The sequence below is a fragment of the Cibotium barometz genome, chromosome 26, assembly GCF_041138505.1.
Source record: "Cibotium barometz isolate CiBa-2024 chromosome 26, ASM4113850v1, whole genome shotgun sequence".
In the NCBI taxonomy this organism is placed as follows: Eukaryota; Viridiplantae; Streptophyta; class Polypodiopsida; order Cyatheales; family Cibotiaceae; genus Cibotium; species Cibotium barometz.
This window is the reverse complement of record NC_141071.1, coordinates 23951227-23969252: the sequence shown is the minus strand read 5'-3', so window position 1 is coordinate 23969252 and position 18026 is coordinate 23951227. Positions and strand designations below refer to the sequence as shown.

The window sequence follows — 18026 nt, the reverse complement described above, 5'->3', positions numbered from 1 at the left end:
TTACTATTTCTTTTTACAATTAGCCAAAATTTTCACCACGAGTTGGTAAAGGGTTGGCTATGATTTGTGCATGTAGGTTTTTTTCCCTTTTTTTTTGTAGTTTTAGAGGGGAGGAAGGGGGGCATTCTAATGTCATAGGCAAGTGCATGGCTTTGTGCATCTATGACAAATTTAATGATTTGCACTTCAAAGTGTTGGGTTAGTAAGCAAAGACCTAGTTTGAAAAGATTAATATCAAAGAATCAGTTTGAATATAGCAGGCAGAATACAATTTTTAATCCTCTCTCTTACACTCTCTCTCTCTCTCTTTCACACAATGACCTTGTTGACCATACGAGGACACAAAGCAAGATCTTCACTCTTGTTGTTTGGAAACCGAGTTGGTAAGATAGCCATTCCCCATCAAAGAAAGAAAAAATAATTTGTGCCTTATAAGCAGATACTCACTACCTTATGGTCCTATATTGTATATGGTGCATCTAGAAAGATATGGCTCAGTTGTAAAAGCAAAAAACAAGTGTCACTAGAGGTCTCACTTTCTGTTTATTATCTATGAAGGAAGATATAAGCAAAGTGTGATGAATTTTTTAACGTACGAATGCAGCCAAAAGACGAGATACACTTCCTAGAGAATCAAGTGACTGGAATCCTTATAATGACTTAAGAAGTGCTCAATCTTGCATGGCAAAATGATGTTTCAGAAGTCTCATTTTCCATGCCAAACCTACACCACAGGCCTTATGCTTTTGCTTGTTTTCATTTTTTAGATAGCCTTGACCAGGCTGAAAAGGCAATCAAGCCTACCAATAGTAGGCCATGAACTTGCTTATGAACTTCCTCGAGACGACAAGCACTTTAAAGGAGTCTTGTCTGGTAATATAATGCACAAGAGAAACGTCTGAACCATGTTTGCAAGAGAGAGAGAGAGAGAGAGAGAGAGAGAGAGAGAGATTACACCTTGCTTCAAGTCTAGAAGCTGAATGAAATAGCAAATTGCATAGTTTAAATAATTAGAACTGTAGTAACTTAAAGTACTATTGGATGAGGCTTTAACAACAAGAGCGGTTTATTATGCACAGGACTAGTCGTATGGATTATACAACACATACATACTCCTTCCTACGATGGCACAAACAAACAGTCCGTCCCCATAAAAGGCATGGATTCTTGCAACTTATAAGCCCAAGAATTTAGCACCCTCGACATTTACTTCATTATTAGCATATGCAGCAAGTCACTACAAGAGTGATTACCCAAAATTAATGTACTGGGTCACTACTCCTCACACAAATCTCACACTAAAACATGAGTTCGTTTCCCGAGTGCAAACTAAGAAGGTTTCATCATGGCTTGAGGAGATCAGCTAATCTTCTTCTCTATATTACTGACTAATAGGCATCACATTGTTCAGTTGGCAAACAATCCATCTCAGCTAATCTTGCAAACAACAGGACGGTAGATCAACATATTATTAATCCCAGCCCCAAAAGGGCCATGTGAAGGGTTACAAACCAGAGCACTCTGCGGTATCACACAGTCGGCACACACTCGATATATTGGATATCAGGGCCAAGGTTTAGTACACATCTCTTACAAACACTATAGAATATCATATACTCCAAAAAAAGGAATTCTAAGGACCCTATTCCATGTCATCCAAACCATCAGCAGTAGCTCATCGACTTGTTGGCAGGCAGGTTTTCACTTTTGTTAGAATGTGGTTCTTCACCAATCACATGAAGGGCACATAATCAGACCATTCTCATTGCAGTCAGGACAACGTGCTATTTCATCAATGGAAATCATCTTGCAGCTACCACTGCAAGTGGTGCAGGGTATGAACCTCACACCTCCACAGACATCACACATGTTGTTTAGCTCAGCTGGCAGTCCTTCCAAAAGGTTTCCCAGATTGCCTTCATCATGTAGGTGTTTCACATCTTCGGCTCCTCCAATATATCTTCCCTTTATGAACAATCTTGGAACAGATAACCCTGCTCCCACTACATTGGTAAGCTCTTGCCTGAACTTAGAGTGCATCCAAACATCCCTCTCATCAACATGTACTCCGAAACCTTTGAGTATCAGCCTGACCATACAGCAGTCTTCATAAGTCTTTCTTATTCCACGTAGACTGGTGAAGTAGAAAACTATCTTGTCTTCACAGCCCGGGGGGCACTTCAACTCAAAACCCTCGAGATAGTCTTTCTGAATCCATGCATCACTGTGAAGAGGGGCAACTTTTGAAGTGGAATGTCTTTTTTTGGAGCTGCCCTTCGACCTGTGACGGAGAATGTCTCCGGCTATCTTACAAGGCTTGTCTTCCATACCAGACTGAGTGCCTAGAAATCCACAAGCTTCTTGATAAATGCCATTTTCTTTAGGCCTATCTGAACTATCCGCGTCAGAACAGCTGTCTGATGGAGAGCACCCAATTCTCGAAGAACTACTAGTGCTCGCATCTGAGCTGTGCCAGCTGTCATCAGATGAAGCCTCTACTGCTTTTTCGAATGTTGCCAAAATCGATGGATCAAAAAGAGGGCTGCCAGGCTCTTCTGAATCACCCATCCCCTCAATTTCCAAGGACATAATCTGGCTGTCAGGGATGGTTCGTGTGTTTAGCGTTCTTGGGCAAGTCATGCCACTATCATTGTTGTAATTCAAGGTAAACCTTCCACTAGATGACAATGTTCTGCTGAGAGTTCCACCCCTGGTTGAAGATGTTAAGCTCCTGGATGGTGTAGCAACGGGGCTCAGAAGTAATCGTAGACCAGAATTTCCATCCATGGACTCTATAGATCTAAATGAGGATGTCCGGCTGTCCGCACATGTAAATGTATTATCCACCGACCTAGTTTTTCCACTTCCAAACTCATCTCCTGAGCAAAATTTTCCCCAGACAGAAACCCTTGTTTCAGCATCCACCTCATGTGCATGGCTAAAGGATCCTGGTCGATCAAACTGTCTACGCTTCCTACTTTCATTTCGATTCAAAGGCATTCCATGAAATAAACCATCCTTAAACTCAGACCCTCTTGTGTCCGATTGTTCTTCATGCATAGTGGTGGCAGTGTCTTCCTCTTTCACTGGCTTGAGCTTTGGAGAGGACCTTATTAGTCGGGTGCCCGCAACATGACTCATTGATGCAACCACATCAACTATGCCATTTCCTGTACTGTCTGGCTTACTGGACTTCCATAAGATCTTACTTGAACTTCCTCCCTCCATCTTGACACTGTGCCCTGGTAAAGACATGCTACGCGAAAGGGGAGCATTTCGATCATTCTGATTCGACTGATGCTTCGATGATGAGCAGCCCATGTTGGTAACTTCAAGGTAGAGTTCTAAATCTTTTACCTTCAAGCACAACAGGGACCCATAAAAGACTAATTACATTACTTTTTTCACAGGTAACAAGATCTCTTAATACGTAAGAACTTCCATGGAGCCATCAAAAAGAATGTGCAAAACAGCAATTGTGCAGCAGTTAGCAAACCTTTCTGGAAAGATGAAAGCAAGCTTTATACCGTGAGATGAAAGATCTGATCCTTCCCGCTCTTCAGGTTGGCTTAATGAGCATGCTGGGGTGCCCAGGTATCTCCGACATTCAAGAAAACTGGAAAACTGCCCACAATTACAAGTATTGCAATGCAGAATTAAAAGTTTGAACTAGGTGGACCTTGGGTGGTGAAGAAGTGAAGCAATTCATGACAAGCTTAAAGGGAAGGAAGAGGCTCGGCCTAACAGGGCCTTCCATGCCCAGGGCCTCTTGCAAAGCAACCAAGCAAGCGTTCCTACTCTTGCAAAGAAGTAGCCTTAAACAGTGAGACACCACGTGTGTTTCTGACAAGGAATTGTGGCATTTTGCTTCTTAAAACCTATGTCATTAAGCCTGCAAATCTCTTTGGGGCATCTAACCTGATGCTTATCCAGACACACACACGCCCTCCCCCCTTATGCTCTCACACTCGTGGTTTCGTTACATGATTTTCTGCAGCGCTTTTCTTGCTAAATTTCAACTGGTGAGCTCACCTTGGTTAGCTTCATTGATCATATGGCAAAACCTTGGTTGCTATCGTGGCGCAAAAAAAGATGATTTCTTGTTGTCTCCTGCTGCGATTTCTTCAAAGCTTGGCCGCTGCCACTTCAATTTCTCGGCTATAGACGTGAAGGTTTCCATGGCAAGAGCGCCATTGTACAGAAATGGAAGTGTAGGAACCACAATCCTAACGCGGCATGTAGTATAAAACCTGTGCAGAAGAAAACCCTAACCCTAATGAAGGCATGTCTATGGCCATAGCGTTCTATGGGATGGGAAAGGCTTCTGTTGAAGCTTCAGCTTCACAGTAGCTTTCTTTCCAAACATATAAGCAAACTGAACTCGGCATCTAATGCCAGATACATGTGACCGCTTAACCACCGGCCTGTTAATGTCACCGCGAAATCGCCGTCATCTCTGCCGCTTAGTTTAACGTCCAAAAGCCATGCAAATTTCAAAGCAAAAATCTTCAAGGTATAAGGACCTTCCCCCCCCCCCCCCCCCCCCCCCCCCCCTCCTCTCTCTCTCTCTCTCTCTCAACACACACACGCGCGCATGCGCATGCACACACACACACACCTACTGGTGATGATACTTGCTCCAACTTTATCGAAGGCGCCATGCCCATGCTATTGTTGTTATACATGACTCCCCTCCTCCTCCTCCTCCTCCTCCTCCTCCTTATCACATGCTCATGAAGTAAATCCTATCCCACCAAACATTGGTGGAGTGGTCCACCTACTCGAAATCGAGCTAACAATATGTCTACATCAAACCAAACAAAGAAAAATCGCCTCAACAATAGCATTTGTGTTTCTTAGCTCCAAAAGAATCGCCTCTCAAATCATCAATACCCAAGCTCAACATTTGCGCAAATAACCAAGAGAAGAACAATATTAGAATCATACAAACTTTTGAAAGAAAGTCTAGTTGTACTTAGAATAATTTGTACAAAGGTGTTTTTCTTTTATTTTATGTTTGTATATAACAAAGGAGAGAGAGAGAGAGAGAGAGAGAGAGAGAGAGAGCGAGAGAGAGAGAGCGAGATTCTTTCTCAAGGTTATCACATGCACACACGCACATACTATACATATGCCTAAACCCTCCAAGTATTTGCCACTTTAGGAAACAAGCGAGGTGTGGAATAAACTCTTCCTTTTCCCATGTTTCATATACTAGTATCAAGGCTAATGTAATATATTGATGTCAAAAAATGGTTATAAAAAAAGATAAAGGGAACCATCAAGGGTGTGTAACCCCAAGCTCCACATCCACCAAGTATGTGGAAACAAAGATCTCATAAAATTGATGTTATAACACAACCACTAATCTAGCTTCTCACACAAATCTAGCTTCTCACACATTTGAGGACACCTTTGTTGAAAGAGCTAACTAAACCATTTGTAGATATTTTTCTCCCATTTAGATTGCTATATTATTTTAGGAGTTGAATATTTCTAGTTGTAGTAATTCTAATTGTTTTGAAATCATTGAAATCACTTTTTTTTATACATACCTTCATATCCAATTTTCCTTACTTGGAAGAACTATAACATAGAAATAGTTTTATGCAAGGTTTTCATCTTAGAGAGTTGAATTCATGATTAAGGATGTCAATTAAAAGGTGGCATGTGATCTCAAAAATATAGAAGCAAGGTCACACATCAATCCACATAAAATAGGTGAGATACAAGCTATGCAAATACTTCTTATGGACACGTATGTCGGGTTCAGACATCTAGATGGGTGTTTAAAGTGAATTTTCCAGGACTAGGGATTTTTCATATGGGAATTCTCATGTCGGGTTCAGACCTCTAGATGGGTGTTTAAAGTGAATTTTCTAGGACTAGGGATTTCGCATATGGGAATTCAAACACTTGATAGTATGAGAAGTTGAAGTGTATGAGTGTGCCATCTCTTTGTGTGTGTGTGTGTGTGTGTGTGCGTGCACGTGCGTGTTACTAATAGATTTATATGGCACATCACTAAAGATCTTAGCCTTCTTATTAAGGCAAGGATCAAGATGACATCCATACATAGGAATAAAGAGTTAAAAATATACGAAGAATGGGATATGCATGCGGTCATGAGACCAAGGAGTACGTCGTCCTTTGATACCCACAATACTATAAGATTAGATGTCACTTTTATTGCATGTTCAAAAAGGATATTGGTCCTCTTTGTCATGTCATAGAGTATCAAGACCAAAGGTGTGTGCGACACTCTTTCTATATGAAATAGGGAGACATAAAGGAGGTGAGAAAAATACACCTAGTGTCAAGGAGATAAAGAAGGCCAGAAGAACAAAGCTAGGGTTAGACACTCCTCACATCTTGCTTCTAGAGCATTGGATATCACCAAGCTCAAGAGCTAGATGCACTAGGTCAAAGCATGCATAGAGAGATTCTAGCCACAAGGATTCTCCATCCTTCTTCCAAATGACTAGTTATAACCAAATGTCCTTGAACAATGATACATACAACACTTTAAAGACCCAAAACTCAATAGAAGACACCATCCTCCATGGAACACCAAACTTTGAGGGGAGGGATCACTTTATTTATATGTATTAACATAGCACCGTAATGCATGGAGGGCAAGGTAAAAATAAAGGCCAAATATAAGATGTGGATGAAAGTCTAGAAACCTTGGGCGAATCTTTCAGTTTTTTAGTCTTCATAACACCCACTTAAAATTGATGAGCTTTGGTAGTTTTAAGAAAAAAATCTCCTAAATTTTCCTTATAAAATAGCCCAGCGCTTTTTCGAGGACCTTGTAAAATAGCGATTAGGCTAAAAATAGACCTTATATTAATTGTGTTAAAATTGTAAAAATTACATTTGGGTTATTTTAAATACATGCTTGTACAAACATGCTATATGGGTTTTTATGGAGTGAAATCCTCAAGCACCAAACCCAAACACACACTCCTCAAGCAAGAAGATACATGACCATTTTCCATCTTATGGTGATCCATGAGTTTAGTTCCCCCCTTATGTCCATCATTGGATGAGAGCTTGAGATGACCCTATAACCAGTATCATTCTTTGCCAAACCGTGCCTTTATTTTTCATCACAATCTTCTTGGAATACTTGATAGTTTCCAAATTATGGTATGTTTAGGAATGCAATATACATCTCTCTCTCTCTCTCTCTCTCTCTCTCTCTCTCTCTCTCAGCATCAAAGATTGAACTATGATATTTTCTTGATGGGTGGTTTAAGAGGGGATCAATAGAGAAATTTCCATAAGCATTAGAAAAAGACGCACTAACCATCACTTTGAGTGTGGATGCCAATAGCTCTAAATATCTTCGCATTGGCCATGCAATCATTACCTTTGACACTAGGGAGCAAAAAAATGTAATTCTCATGAAAAGAAAAAATCTAAAGAGCACTCCTCCTTGGATAACATAGAAACCAACTCTAGCATAACTCAGATAGAAAAAGGTGTAGAGCTAGTGAGGGTAATAGTTACTTAAAAAGCATGGAGATTGTCTTGAAGATGGGTGAACCCTTATTACCAAATTCAAGAAGCCACACTCCATCCTCCAAGTGTTACATGTGCACTACGATTTAATAAGTTTGTAATTCTTAGTCTCCCCTTTAATTTTCTTTTTCATGATTTGTACCTTCGATTGAGACTTTTTATGATCTCCAAGTAGTGCTTTGGGTCATATTTTGGCTTCTCAAAGATGTTAAAAGTTACTTCTCTCTCTCTCTCTCTCTCTCTCTCTCTCTCTCTCCATGAACACAAGGCATGTATAATTCTTGATATATGATTATCTTGGTGTAGTGGCTTGAAAGTTAATTGAGACATAGTACCGTGGACAACACTATCAAATGATACCACTAAAAATTGAAATTAATGTACCATATAGCAAATGAGCTATTTAAAAAAAATATATGTAGGGTATCACTATGTAAAGAATTTTCTAATATTATCTTACTTGAGCTAATACTTAAACTCATGCAATTGCCTATGTGACAATTTATGACTATAGCATTTCGTCATCTTGATCCATGTTTGCATATGTTGTATTCTTTTGAAGTATCACTTACATGTCTAAAAATGCATGATTAAGATTTTTCATCTAGCATCATAATTTATTTGATGCAATTTTCTAGTCATTCGAAGTGGTTGCCTGACTACATCTATGAACAATAGAAAGGCCAAGTTGTTTATGATAAATGTCACTTGTTTGAGGCGAGTTTATATATTGTACCACTACTAGATGCCCATGGGGGCACTTCCACATTGGAAAATCTCTAATTTTAGGGTTGATTATTTCGTGAGCAATCCCTTGTGGGTCAATTTTAAGGTTGACTATTTGGTGACCGATTCCTTTTGGGTGCAAGCCTCATTTTGTCTTGTTTTTTAGTGCAAGTTTTCTTTAAAAATATTAAGTGGCATACAAGTGTATAGGTCTACTGATTATGATTGATTTTGTCTAGCTTTTTAGTGCAAGTGTTCTTTGAAAAGATAAAATAGCATTTATGTGTATAGGTCCATTGATTATGACATGAAACTCAACATAAGGAAATTTTATAAAATCGCACTCATTTAGAAATCCCAATATCTTAGGGTGTTTCATCCAAATGGATACAATAAGATAGAACCCACCATGCATTCCAAGTATTTTTCAATAGGTTCCCAAAAAGGTTAAAGAATGATATCTAAGGAAGTGTGAATGCCCAATAACATTGTATGCGAACGATATCTAAGGAAGTGTGAATGCCCAATAACATTGTATGTGAATTAGTCCCCTTTTTGGGAAAAAAACAATCATGGGAACTTGTAATTTAAGGGTTGAATTCCCACATAGTTCATAAGGATTAAACTCCTAAATAGTGTTAAGAACCCATAGGGTGTGCCCTTGTAGTAGTTAAGTTTGACTCTAATAGATAACCTAAACCTAGAGTTGCATTTAAAAAAAAACTCTAGAGCGTTCTTTCCAATTGTGAATAGGCAATGGGTGTGCCCAATTTGCATTGCATACATGGAAAGATTTACACACAATAATGGACTTTTACTCGCATAATGTTGTATTTTGTGACTCTCTCTCTCTCTCTCTCTCTCTCTATATATATATATATATATATATACATATATATATATATACATATATATATATATATATATATATACATATATATACATATATACATATATATACATACATATATACATATATATACATACATATATACATACATATATGTATATATATGTATATATATATACATATATACATATATATACATACATATATACATACATATATATATATATATATACATATATACATATATATACATATATATATATATACATATATATATATATATATATATATATATATATATATATACATACATATATATATATGTATATATATATATACATATATACATACATATACACATATACATATATACATATATATATATGTATATATATATACATATATACAGATATATATATATACATATATATATATATACACATACATATATATATATATATATTATATAGGCTCTCTCCGTACCATGTCAACCTATATGGTATCAGAGCTAAGCTAGCCCACCTTTGCTATACCACTTCATCCAAGTGTTGTTTATGCCCTTCTACTACTAGCACCTCTGTTATACCGCCATGTAAAGTATCACCACCATGAGCCTCTGCTAATGGCCCCCACCTGCAACATAGCCATGCAACTTCCCTTCACCCAGTGCTGCTGCACCACAGTACTTGTGCACCACCCACATGCTTTGCACCATTCAACTAGGTGCCCTTGCCCCCCACCTATAGCTCCCTTGATGCCATTGTTAATCCAATTCTAGGATTAACAAGAGCTACCGCCATTATCTTACATCAAGGAGTCACGGTAGATACACCAAAGGGTCATACATTCAAGATATGAAGCAATAGTGTCCAAAGCTACAACTTGGACGAGCACCCGTAATGGTGTAACAAAGTATTTATAGTAGCGATTCCCGCTTCAAGAGGGTGTGGTAGCAAGATATGATAAAGTCCTAAGTGATGTACTTCATGGATATATTATGAGAGTAGTCATTGTTTTGGCCTCTTGAACAAGATTAATCACCCTTAATGATAAAAACCACTCCATTAAGAGAAATTAGTCAAATTCAAGGGTTTTTTGATGGTTTTTTGATGGTTATAAGAAATTTTTTGAAAGATTAAGCTACTCCTAATGCTTGCTTACACTCTAATCCAAATAATTTCAACAACAAATATACAATTAAACTAGACTTAATGATCTTAGTTCTATGATTAACAACACTAAAGAGAGCTAACATTAAGTAAAAATTACATTCTCTTGCATTGTTTGATACAATGGATGCAAACTAAGCCTAATACAAACTATGTGCAAGCCCTAAGAACATCAAAAACCACAAAAACAATAACCAAATCATAAATTATTCTAAAAATTAAGCAAAAAGCATTCTTTTCAAAAACAAAAAAGAGAGCTATTTTACACCAAATCTCACACAAATCACCATCAAATCCACATCTTTTTCATGGAAAACCATTAATCAAGATAATGGGCAATAGGTTATGCGTAGATTAGAGACAAAACAATGGAAAAAGCCAAGGGATGGCTCCCCGGCAAAACGGCGCCAAAAATGTTATGGCTCACCTCCCTAACCCTCCTTGAAACATATCCAAAAAGAGATTACGTGGTGAGCCGCAACTGTCCATGAGGATTTTTCCAATGGCCGAGCTCGTAACCCTTGAAGTCTCTAAGCTCTACAACTCCTTGAGAAGCAATTCCACCGCGTCTCCTGCGACGAGCGTTGTCACACCGCCGCGTTGCACTACTACGGGTACTCGTTCCTCCTCTCACCTCACTTCACTCACACACAATCACTAGCATGCATTAGGGAGAGAGATTAGCAAGAGCAAGACTCAATTGCACAATGGGAGAGTATGTTGTATTATGAGAGAAATTCACTTATATACATGGCCATAAGTGCTCACACTCACTTAAAATGTGGCCGGCTGGACACTTTAGGCTCATAAGAGACCTAATGCTATTACAATGGCTACTCTCATAATATATCCATGAAGTACATGACTTAGGACTTCATCCTAACTTGTTACCACATGCTCTTGAAGCAAAAATCGCCATAAATACTCTGTCACACCATTACGGGCGCCCATCCAAGTTGTAGCTTTAGACACTATGGCTTCATATCTTGAATGTATGACCCTTTGGTGTATCTACCGTGAATCCTTAGGACGCCATCCTAACTTGTTACCACATGCTCTTGAAGTAGAAATCGCCATAAATTCTCCGTCACACCATTTACGAGCGCTCGTCTCCGAGTTGTAGCTTTAGACACTATGGCTTCATATCTTGAATGTATGACCCTTTGGTGTATCTACTGTGAATCCTTGATGTAAGATAATGGTGGTAGATCTTGTTAATCCTAGAATTGGATTAACATCCAAAAATGTTATGGCTCACCCTAACCCTCCTTGAAACACATCCAAAAAGAGATTACCTGGTGAACCGCAATTGTCGTGAGAGGATCTTTCCAATGTCCAAGCTCGTAACTCTTGAAGTCTCCAAGCTCTACAACTTCTTGAGAAGGAATTCCACCGCGTCTCCCGCGAGCGTTATCACACCGCCGCATTGCACTACGGGTTCTCGTCCCTCCTCTCATCTCACTTCACTTACACACACTCGCTAGCATGCATTAGGGAGAGAGATTAGCAGCAAGAGGATTAGCAAGAGCAAGAATCAATTGCACAATGGGAGAGTATGTTGTATTATGAGAGAAATTCACTTATATACATGGCCATAAGTGTTCATACTTACTTAAATTGTGGCCGACCGGACGCTAGGCTTATAAGATGCCTAATGCTATTACAATGGCTACTCTCACAATATATCCATGAAGTACATCACTTAGGACTTCATCCTAACTTGTTACCACATGCTCTTGAAAGCGGGAATCGCCATAAATACTCTATCACACCATTACGGGCGCCTGTCCAAGTTATAGCTTTGGACACTATTACGGGCGCCTGTCCAAGTTATAGCTTTGGACACTATTGCTTCATATCTTGAATGTATGACCCTTTGGGGTATCTACCGTGACCCCTTGATGTAAGATAATGGCGGTAGCTCTTGTTAATCCTAGAATTGGATTAACATCCCCTCCTTCCTGAGATGGCGATCACATCGTCGTCGTCGCTCGTGATCACGTTGAAGACCTTTGTGTGGGGAGTATGAACAAGATTTGTCGATGGCATTGATGTTGAGTGACGTTCAATGGTCTTTGTTCCCTCGGAAGAAATAAGAAAAGCTAGTTAATGAATGAAGAGGTTAGTGGTGTATTGGGAATTCCTAATGGGGGAGTAGGTTTTGTGTGAATGATTGCATTTTTATATTTGTGTGAGCCCTTTTTTTTTGCTCACTTTGTTTTTGGCAATTATCGGCGGCAAGGTTACACTTGATTTTTGTTAGTGGGGACACTAAGAGATGTTAATAATGAGAGAGGAGAGAGAGAAGGATCCGAAGGAACGTAGACTTAATCATCAGAAGAACGAGGCTGTGATTCTCAGTCCTCATTTGAAGAATTTGGTTTTTGATGATGTCCCTTTATGTGGCAAGATTCTTGTCAAATGTTGTTGAGAAGGACCTATTCCTGTCTTCTTCTGCCCATGTGCTTTTTATGTTTTATGTATATTTAAGTGCTCTTATGAAGCAGATTTATAACCCTCCTTGAAACACATCCAAAAAGAGGTTACCTGGTGAACCGCAATTGTCGTGTGAGGATTTTTTCAATGGCTGAGCTCGTAACACTTGAGGTCTCCAAGCTCTACAACTCTTTGAGAAGCAATTCCACCGCACCTCCCGTGAGTGTTGTCACACCGCCGCATTGCACTACGGGTCCTCGTCTCTTCTCTCACCTCCTTCACTCACACACACTCACTAGCATGCATTAGGGAGAGAGATTAGCAAGAGCAAGACTCAATTGCACAATGGGAGAGTATGTTGTATTATTATGAGAGTAATTCATTTATATACATGGCCATAAGTGTTCACACTCACTTCAACTGTCCGACCGGGTACTTTAGGCTTATAAGAGGCCTAATGCTATTATAATGACTACTCTCATAATATATCCATGAAATACATCACTTAGGACTTCATCCTATCTTGCTACCACACGCTCTTGAAGCGGGAATCACCATAAATACTCCGTCACACCATTACGAGCGCCCGTCCAAGTTGTAGATTTGGACACTATTGCTTCATATCTTGAATGTATGACCCTTTGGTGTATCTACCATGACTCCTTGATGTAAGATAATGGCACGGTAGCTCTTGTTATTCCTAGAATTGGATCAACATCCCCCCCTTCCTGATGGCAATCGCGTTGAAGATCTTTGTGTGGGGAGAATGAACAAGCTTTGTCGATGGTGTTGATGATGAGTGATGTTCAATGGTCTTTGTTCCTCTGGAAGGAATAAGAAAAGCTAGTTAATGAATGAAGAGGTTAGTGGTCTTTGTTGATGGTGTTGATATGAGTGACGTTCAATGGTCTTTGTTCCTCTGGAAGGAATAAGAAAAGCTAGTTAACGAATAAAGAGGTTAGTGGTGTATTGGGAATTCCTAAAACGAGGTGGGGGGTGGGGTTGCGAATGATTGCCTTTTTATATTTGTGTGAGCCCCTTTTTTTTGAGCTCAATTTGTTTCTGGCAATCATCGCAAGGTTACATGTGATTTTTGTTAGTGGGGACACTAAGAGATGTTAATAATGGGAGAGAAGGGAGGGAAGGATCCGGAGGAACGTAGACTTAATCATCAGAACGAGACGGTGATTCTCAGTTCCTCATTTGATTCATATTGAAACGACATTCATCATTTGAAGTAATTGGCTTTTGATGATGTCCCTTTGTGTGGCAGGATGCACAAGGGTACTACCAAAGAAATACTAAAGCTTGGGTTCCCAAGCACATCACAAAGTCCCCTAAGCTTGCACAAAGAAGAAAGCCTCAACACCAAGCACATCGATTGCTGCTGCTAGTTTATAGTGTTCATCAAAGATGGGTACCTGTGCCTATGCTTCAACAACAAGGATACTATGATGGTAATTCCATCATATGGTTACCAAAATCGAACAATGTAAAGAAGACCTCACCGACCGACTTCAACCCCAACAACTTCACCTAAAGTTCGACAAGAATGAAGGCCCAAGCAATGACAAGCAAATCACTCAACCACTCTCGTGCATTCAGCACCAACACAAGAGCTTGTCTATTCAAGCAAACAATCAACAGTCTTCCACACTCGACAACATTTGAGCAACAAATTCAAGAATCAATATGCACGTTTACAACAATGGAGACATATGAGTGCATCAAGAACAAAATAACAATACTCTTGTCACCCCTCTGGATGTGAGAAATAAGTGCATAAGATGCTATTGTTTGCAAGTCATGACCTAGATGAGCCATAAAATTCATATATATAAAAAACCCTCGGGGTCGAAAACTGGAACTTCATCGAATTAGGTCATTTCACGAAATAACCCTTCACGACCAAAAATTCATGAGTTCAAATTTCTCATGAATTATAGTCTCACGGCTTAAAAACCTGGACTTTCATGATTTAAGCCCCATCACGGATTAAGCCATATCACGCAATAGCCACTATATATTTGTTAAGCTTATTACTTACTATTCTTTTGGCTAAATTAATGTAGCAGCTGCTCCATGAGTACATATCCATACTCATGCACTAGAGAACATTTGCACCAAAGCCTCACCATCAACAACTTCCAGGTACATCCCTGGATGGGGGGGCCATGGTGGGCGAAAGCTGGTCTCAATGGTACATGTAACCCATTGCTTGGATTTTTCCTTCAAATTACAACCTCTCCAAACCACGCCACTCAATGATCTTCAATCCTTAGTGAAGATACCTATATTAGCCTTGCAAGTCGACGTAATTCTTTCAATCCTCACCAACAAGTGGCTACTTCAACACAAAGCAGTTCAATAAGAGTCTATATGACTCAATTCTTGTACTTCATGTAAATCTGCTTCATAAGCGCACTTCAATATACATAAAAACATAAAAAGCACATGGGCAGAAGAAGACAGGAACATGTCCTTCTCAACAACATTTTTGGTACCCATACTTGATGACTTGGAGGAGATTTTTAAGGAACTCGCATAGGCTTTTGTGGGCTGTGTTGTGGAGTACTTTTCTTTTTTTTCTTGGCCTCCGAGTGCTGTGTTGAGGAAGAGGCTTTGACTGTCGAGGCACCCAAATTTGATTGGCACCTTCATAGTAGCCTTGAGCTACAAGTAGCTGCTTCTCCACCCACATCTTGATACTATTAAGATACCTTGATTGTGGTTGTCGTGGTGTTTTCTTTTGGGTTGATGTGGAAGGTTTTGGGCCCTTTTTGACTTTGGTTTGTTGGCGCTGAGGCTGTAGGTTTGAGACTCATGGGAATCGCTGATGATGATGAGGCTAGATTCTCTTATGGAGTGGGTGTCGATGATGAGGCCTTTGAGCATGTGGTTGTCTCCTTTGGTGAGGTTTGTCGATGAAGATGCATAGGCTTTGGAGTCTTTCCTTTGATTTCCTTGTTAGAGATAGATGGTTTAGCTCTGGGAATTTCTTTAGGAATACCTGCTGATTGCGCGGTTTTGGCATTGAACTTCATAGGTGAGGGATGGGGTTGAAGGAATAGCTGCTTTATCAGAGTCGGTTGTTGACAGAGATGGTAGGTCATTGTGTAGAGGTGCTTTTGTGGAAGAGGCTTGTATCCTTTTGCGTTCATCATCATAGATATCCATTAAAGTTGGATCCTCTTCCTTGCAGTATGGTATTGTCAATTTTTTATTTTTGAGCATCATGATGATTGTATCGCTAAAAGCACAGTGGTGCTTGGGCAGCAACAGTCCATTTATGCCCCAAGATCAAATCTACTTCCAACACATACTCAACCATAAAAAACTTGCAACAAGTGAGGGGGTTAGTTTCAATATACATTGTATGTTTAAAGTACCCCAAAAATGGCATGTTCAAGTCTTGTGTAAAGGTATTCCTTTTAGGATATGCCGTGAGTGTTGGTTGACCTAACAAATCCCATAGCTCAAGGGTCATGAGATTGTGTTCTCGTATTGGATAAAGCTGTGCTTGAGCTGTGGTGATTTTATTTGAAATTTCCAATCCCACCAAAATCCTAGGGATGTTTTTAGTAAGATATGTTGGAAGTTCCAACTCTTTCAAGGTTTCTTACTCCCGTGTGATAGCAATTGTACATTGCCTGCCAAGCATTTGACTGGTCATCTCGACCCTAATCAATGGGTCGGACCTAGTTAATGGAGTTAAGCAATCTCAAGGGAATCTAGGGTAACATGGAATGTAAATTCCATATCCCCATCGATTGTTTGAGTAGTGTATTTAAAGTAACCTGGAACTTCAATGTTTTGTCCTTTGGCTCTTCTTGCAAGACTATTGCTTGTAGGGATGAGTTTAGGTTGTCCCAATGAAACCCAAGTGTCTATTGTTGATCTTATGAGTGATAACTAGCTCGAGGGCTAATCAATGCGCGTTTGCATTTTTAACATCATCGCCTGTAGGGAAATCCAACCATACCATGATAGAATCTTCCAAAGGAACCATGGGTGTTTCAATTATTGTTTCAGCTTCAGATCCTGTTTCTGTTTCATACTCCCATTCACTTTCATCCTCATTTTGGCTTTCTGCTTTTTTAAGAGTTATGCGTACACTGGAACACGACAACTCTTAATGAGGTCTGTTTGAAAACTTGTGAATCCTCACGGTCTTTTTTTATGGAGTTCGTTATGTCCTTCTATAACTTAGGTTGAGCCCTTAAAGGTGCAAGTGTGCTGATGTGATGTTGTCTTTATCATGAGAGAGGAGAATTCCTCCAAATGAGGTTTTGAGAGATTTTTTTAATCTTATAAGGGAATTATTGAATTCCTCACATGCTTTCTCAAGCATATAGCTCGTACAATCTATTCCAAATGACTCTTCTATAGAGAGTATGTCTTCCTTTTGAAAGGTGAAGCGATACTCCTCTGGGCTTTGTATTTTGGCTATTTTTTAGGATTCGCATTATGAGGCTCAATCACAATTGACGACCCTGTAAGACATTCAACTAAGCTAAGCATGCTCTCCTAAGCTTGATTTTTTGCATTCCACATATGTCATGTGATCATTATTATCCATTTGGGGTGGTCGGGTGGGTTCTAGTTTCTTGATTGGTCTATGTGGTGCATTGAGCGAAGAGTAAGAACTTGTTTCATCCTCACTTAGTGATGTACTAGAACTTATTTCATTCTCTGACTTTGGTTTGTTAGTTTTTCATTATGTTTACCCACCATGGCACGACGAGATCTAATTTTCTTTTGAGTTTTGGTATCCTTTGTCGCACATATGGGTGTCGAGGTTTCTGTGGTGGTCTTTAAGGTGGATGCTTCTGCATCATGTATAGCTTTTGGCTATTTTGTGTTTATGTCCCCTTTTGGGTTTATGTCCTCTACAGACTCCTTTTCCCTGTCTTTTAATTCGACCTTGGTTTCGACAATTTGTTGTCCTTTATTTTTCTTGGTTTTAGAAGGTTGTTTGCTCCGTGTGTGCTCAATCTCGATATGTTATTAGAGTGTGGTTCTGCCTTGCTCTCTGTTATCGCCATCAAGCTCCTGCCTCATGGTTAAGCTATAGGGTGGCCAAGACAAGCCCATGTGCCTCTAAGACAAGCCAAGCCCATGTGCCTCTAAGCTTGCCATGTGCCTCTAAGACAAGTTGTAGAGCCAAGGCAAGTATTCATCACCTTTTATCCCAAACATGTGCAAACCTCTAAGCCAAGCCATCTCATTGAGTTGCAGCTATTGTTGTAGTATAAGTGTGGAGTCGGGTCAGATGATAGGGGATGTGGCGTTGATCGTTCCTTCTCTAGCTAACCACG

At 39.6% G+C, this 18026-nt stretch overlaps 1 protein-coding gene across 2 annotated transcripts; it reads right to left on the bottom strand.

Annotated features, from left to right (window-relative positions):
- Positions 1 to 1455: 1455 nt before the first annotated feature.
- Positions 1456 to 4323, bottom strand: LOC147623795 (uncharacterized). 2 transcript variants are annotated; one of them, XM_086820411.1, is made up of 3 exons: positions 4033 to 4323; positions 3497 to 3624; positions 1456 to 3357 (listed from the first exon to the last, which is right to left on the bottom strand). In XM_086820411.1, the coding sequence occupies exon 3, from the start codon at positions 3319 to 3321 to the stop codon at positions 1726 to 1728; it is 1596 nt and encodes a 531-aa protein (XP_086676537.1). In that variant the 5' UTR covers positions 3322 to 3357; positions 3497 to 3624; positions 4033 to 4323; the 3' UTR covers positions 1456 to 1725. The 2 variants fall into 2 exon arrangements, with proteins under 2 accessions (XP_086676537.1, XP_086676536.1); XM_086820410.1 differs by having other exon boundaries at positions 3528 to 3624.
- Between the last annotated feature and the right edge of the window lie 13703 nt (positions 4324 to 18026).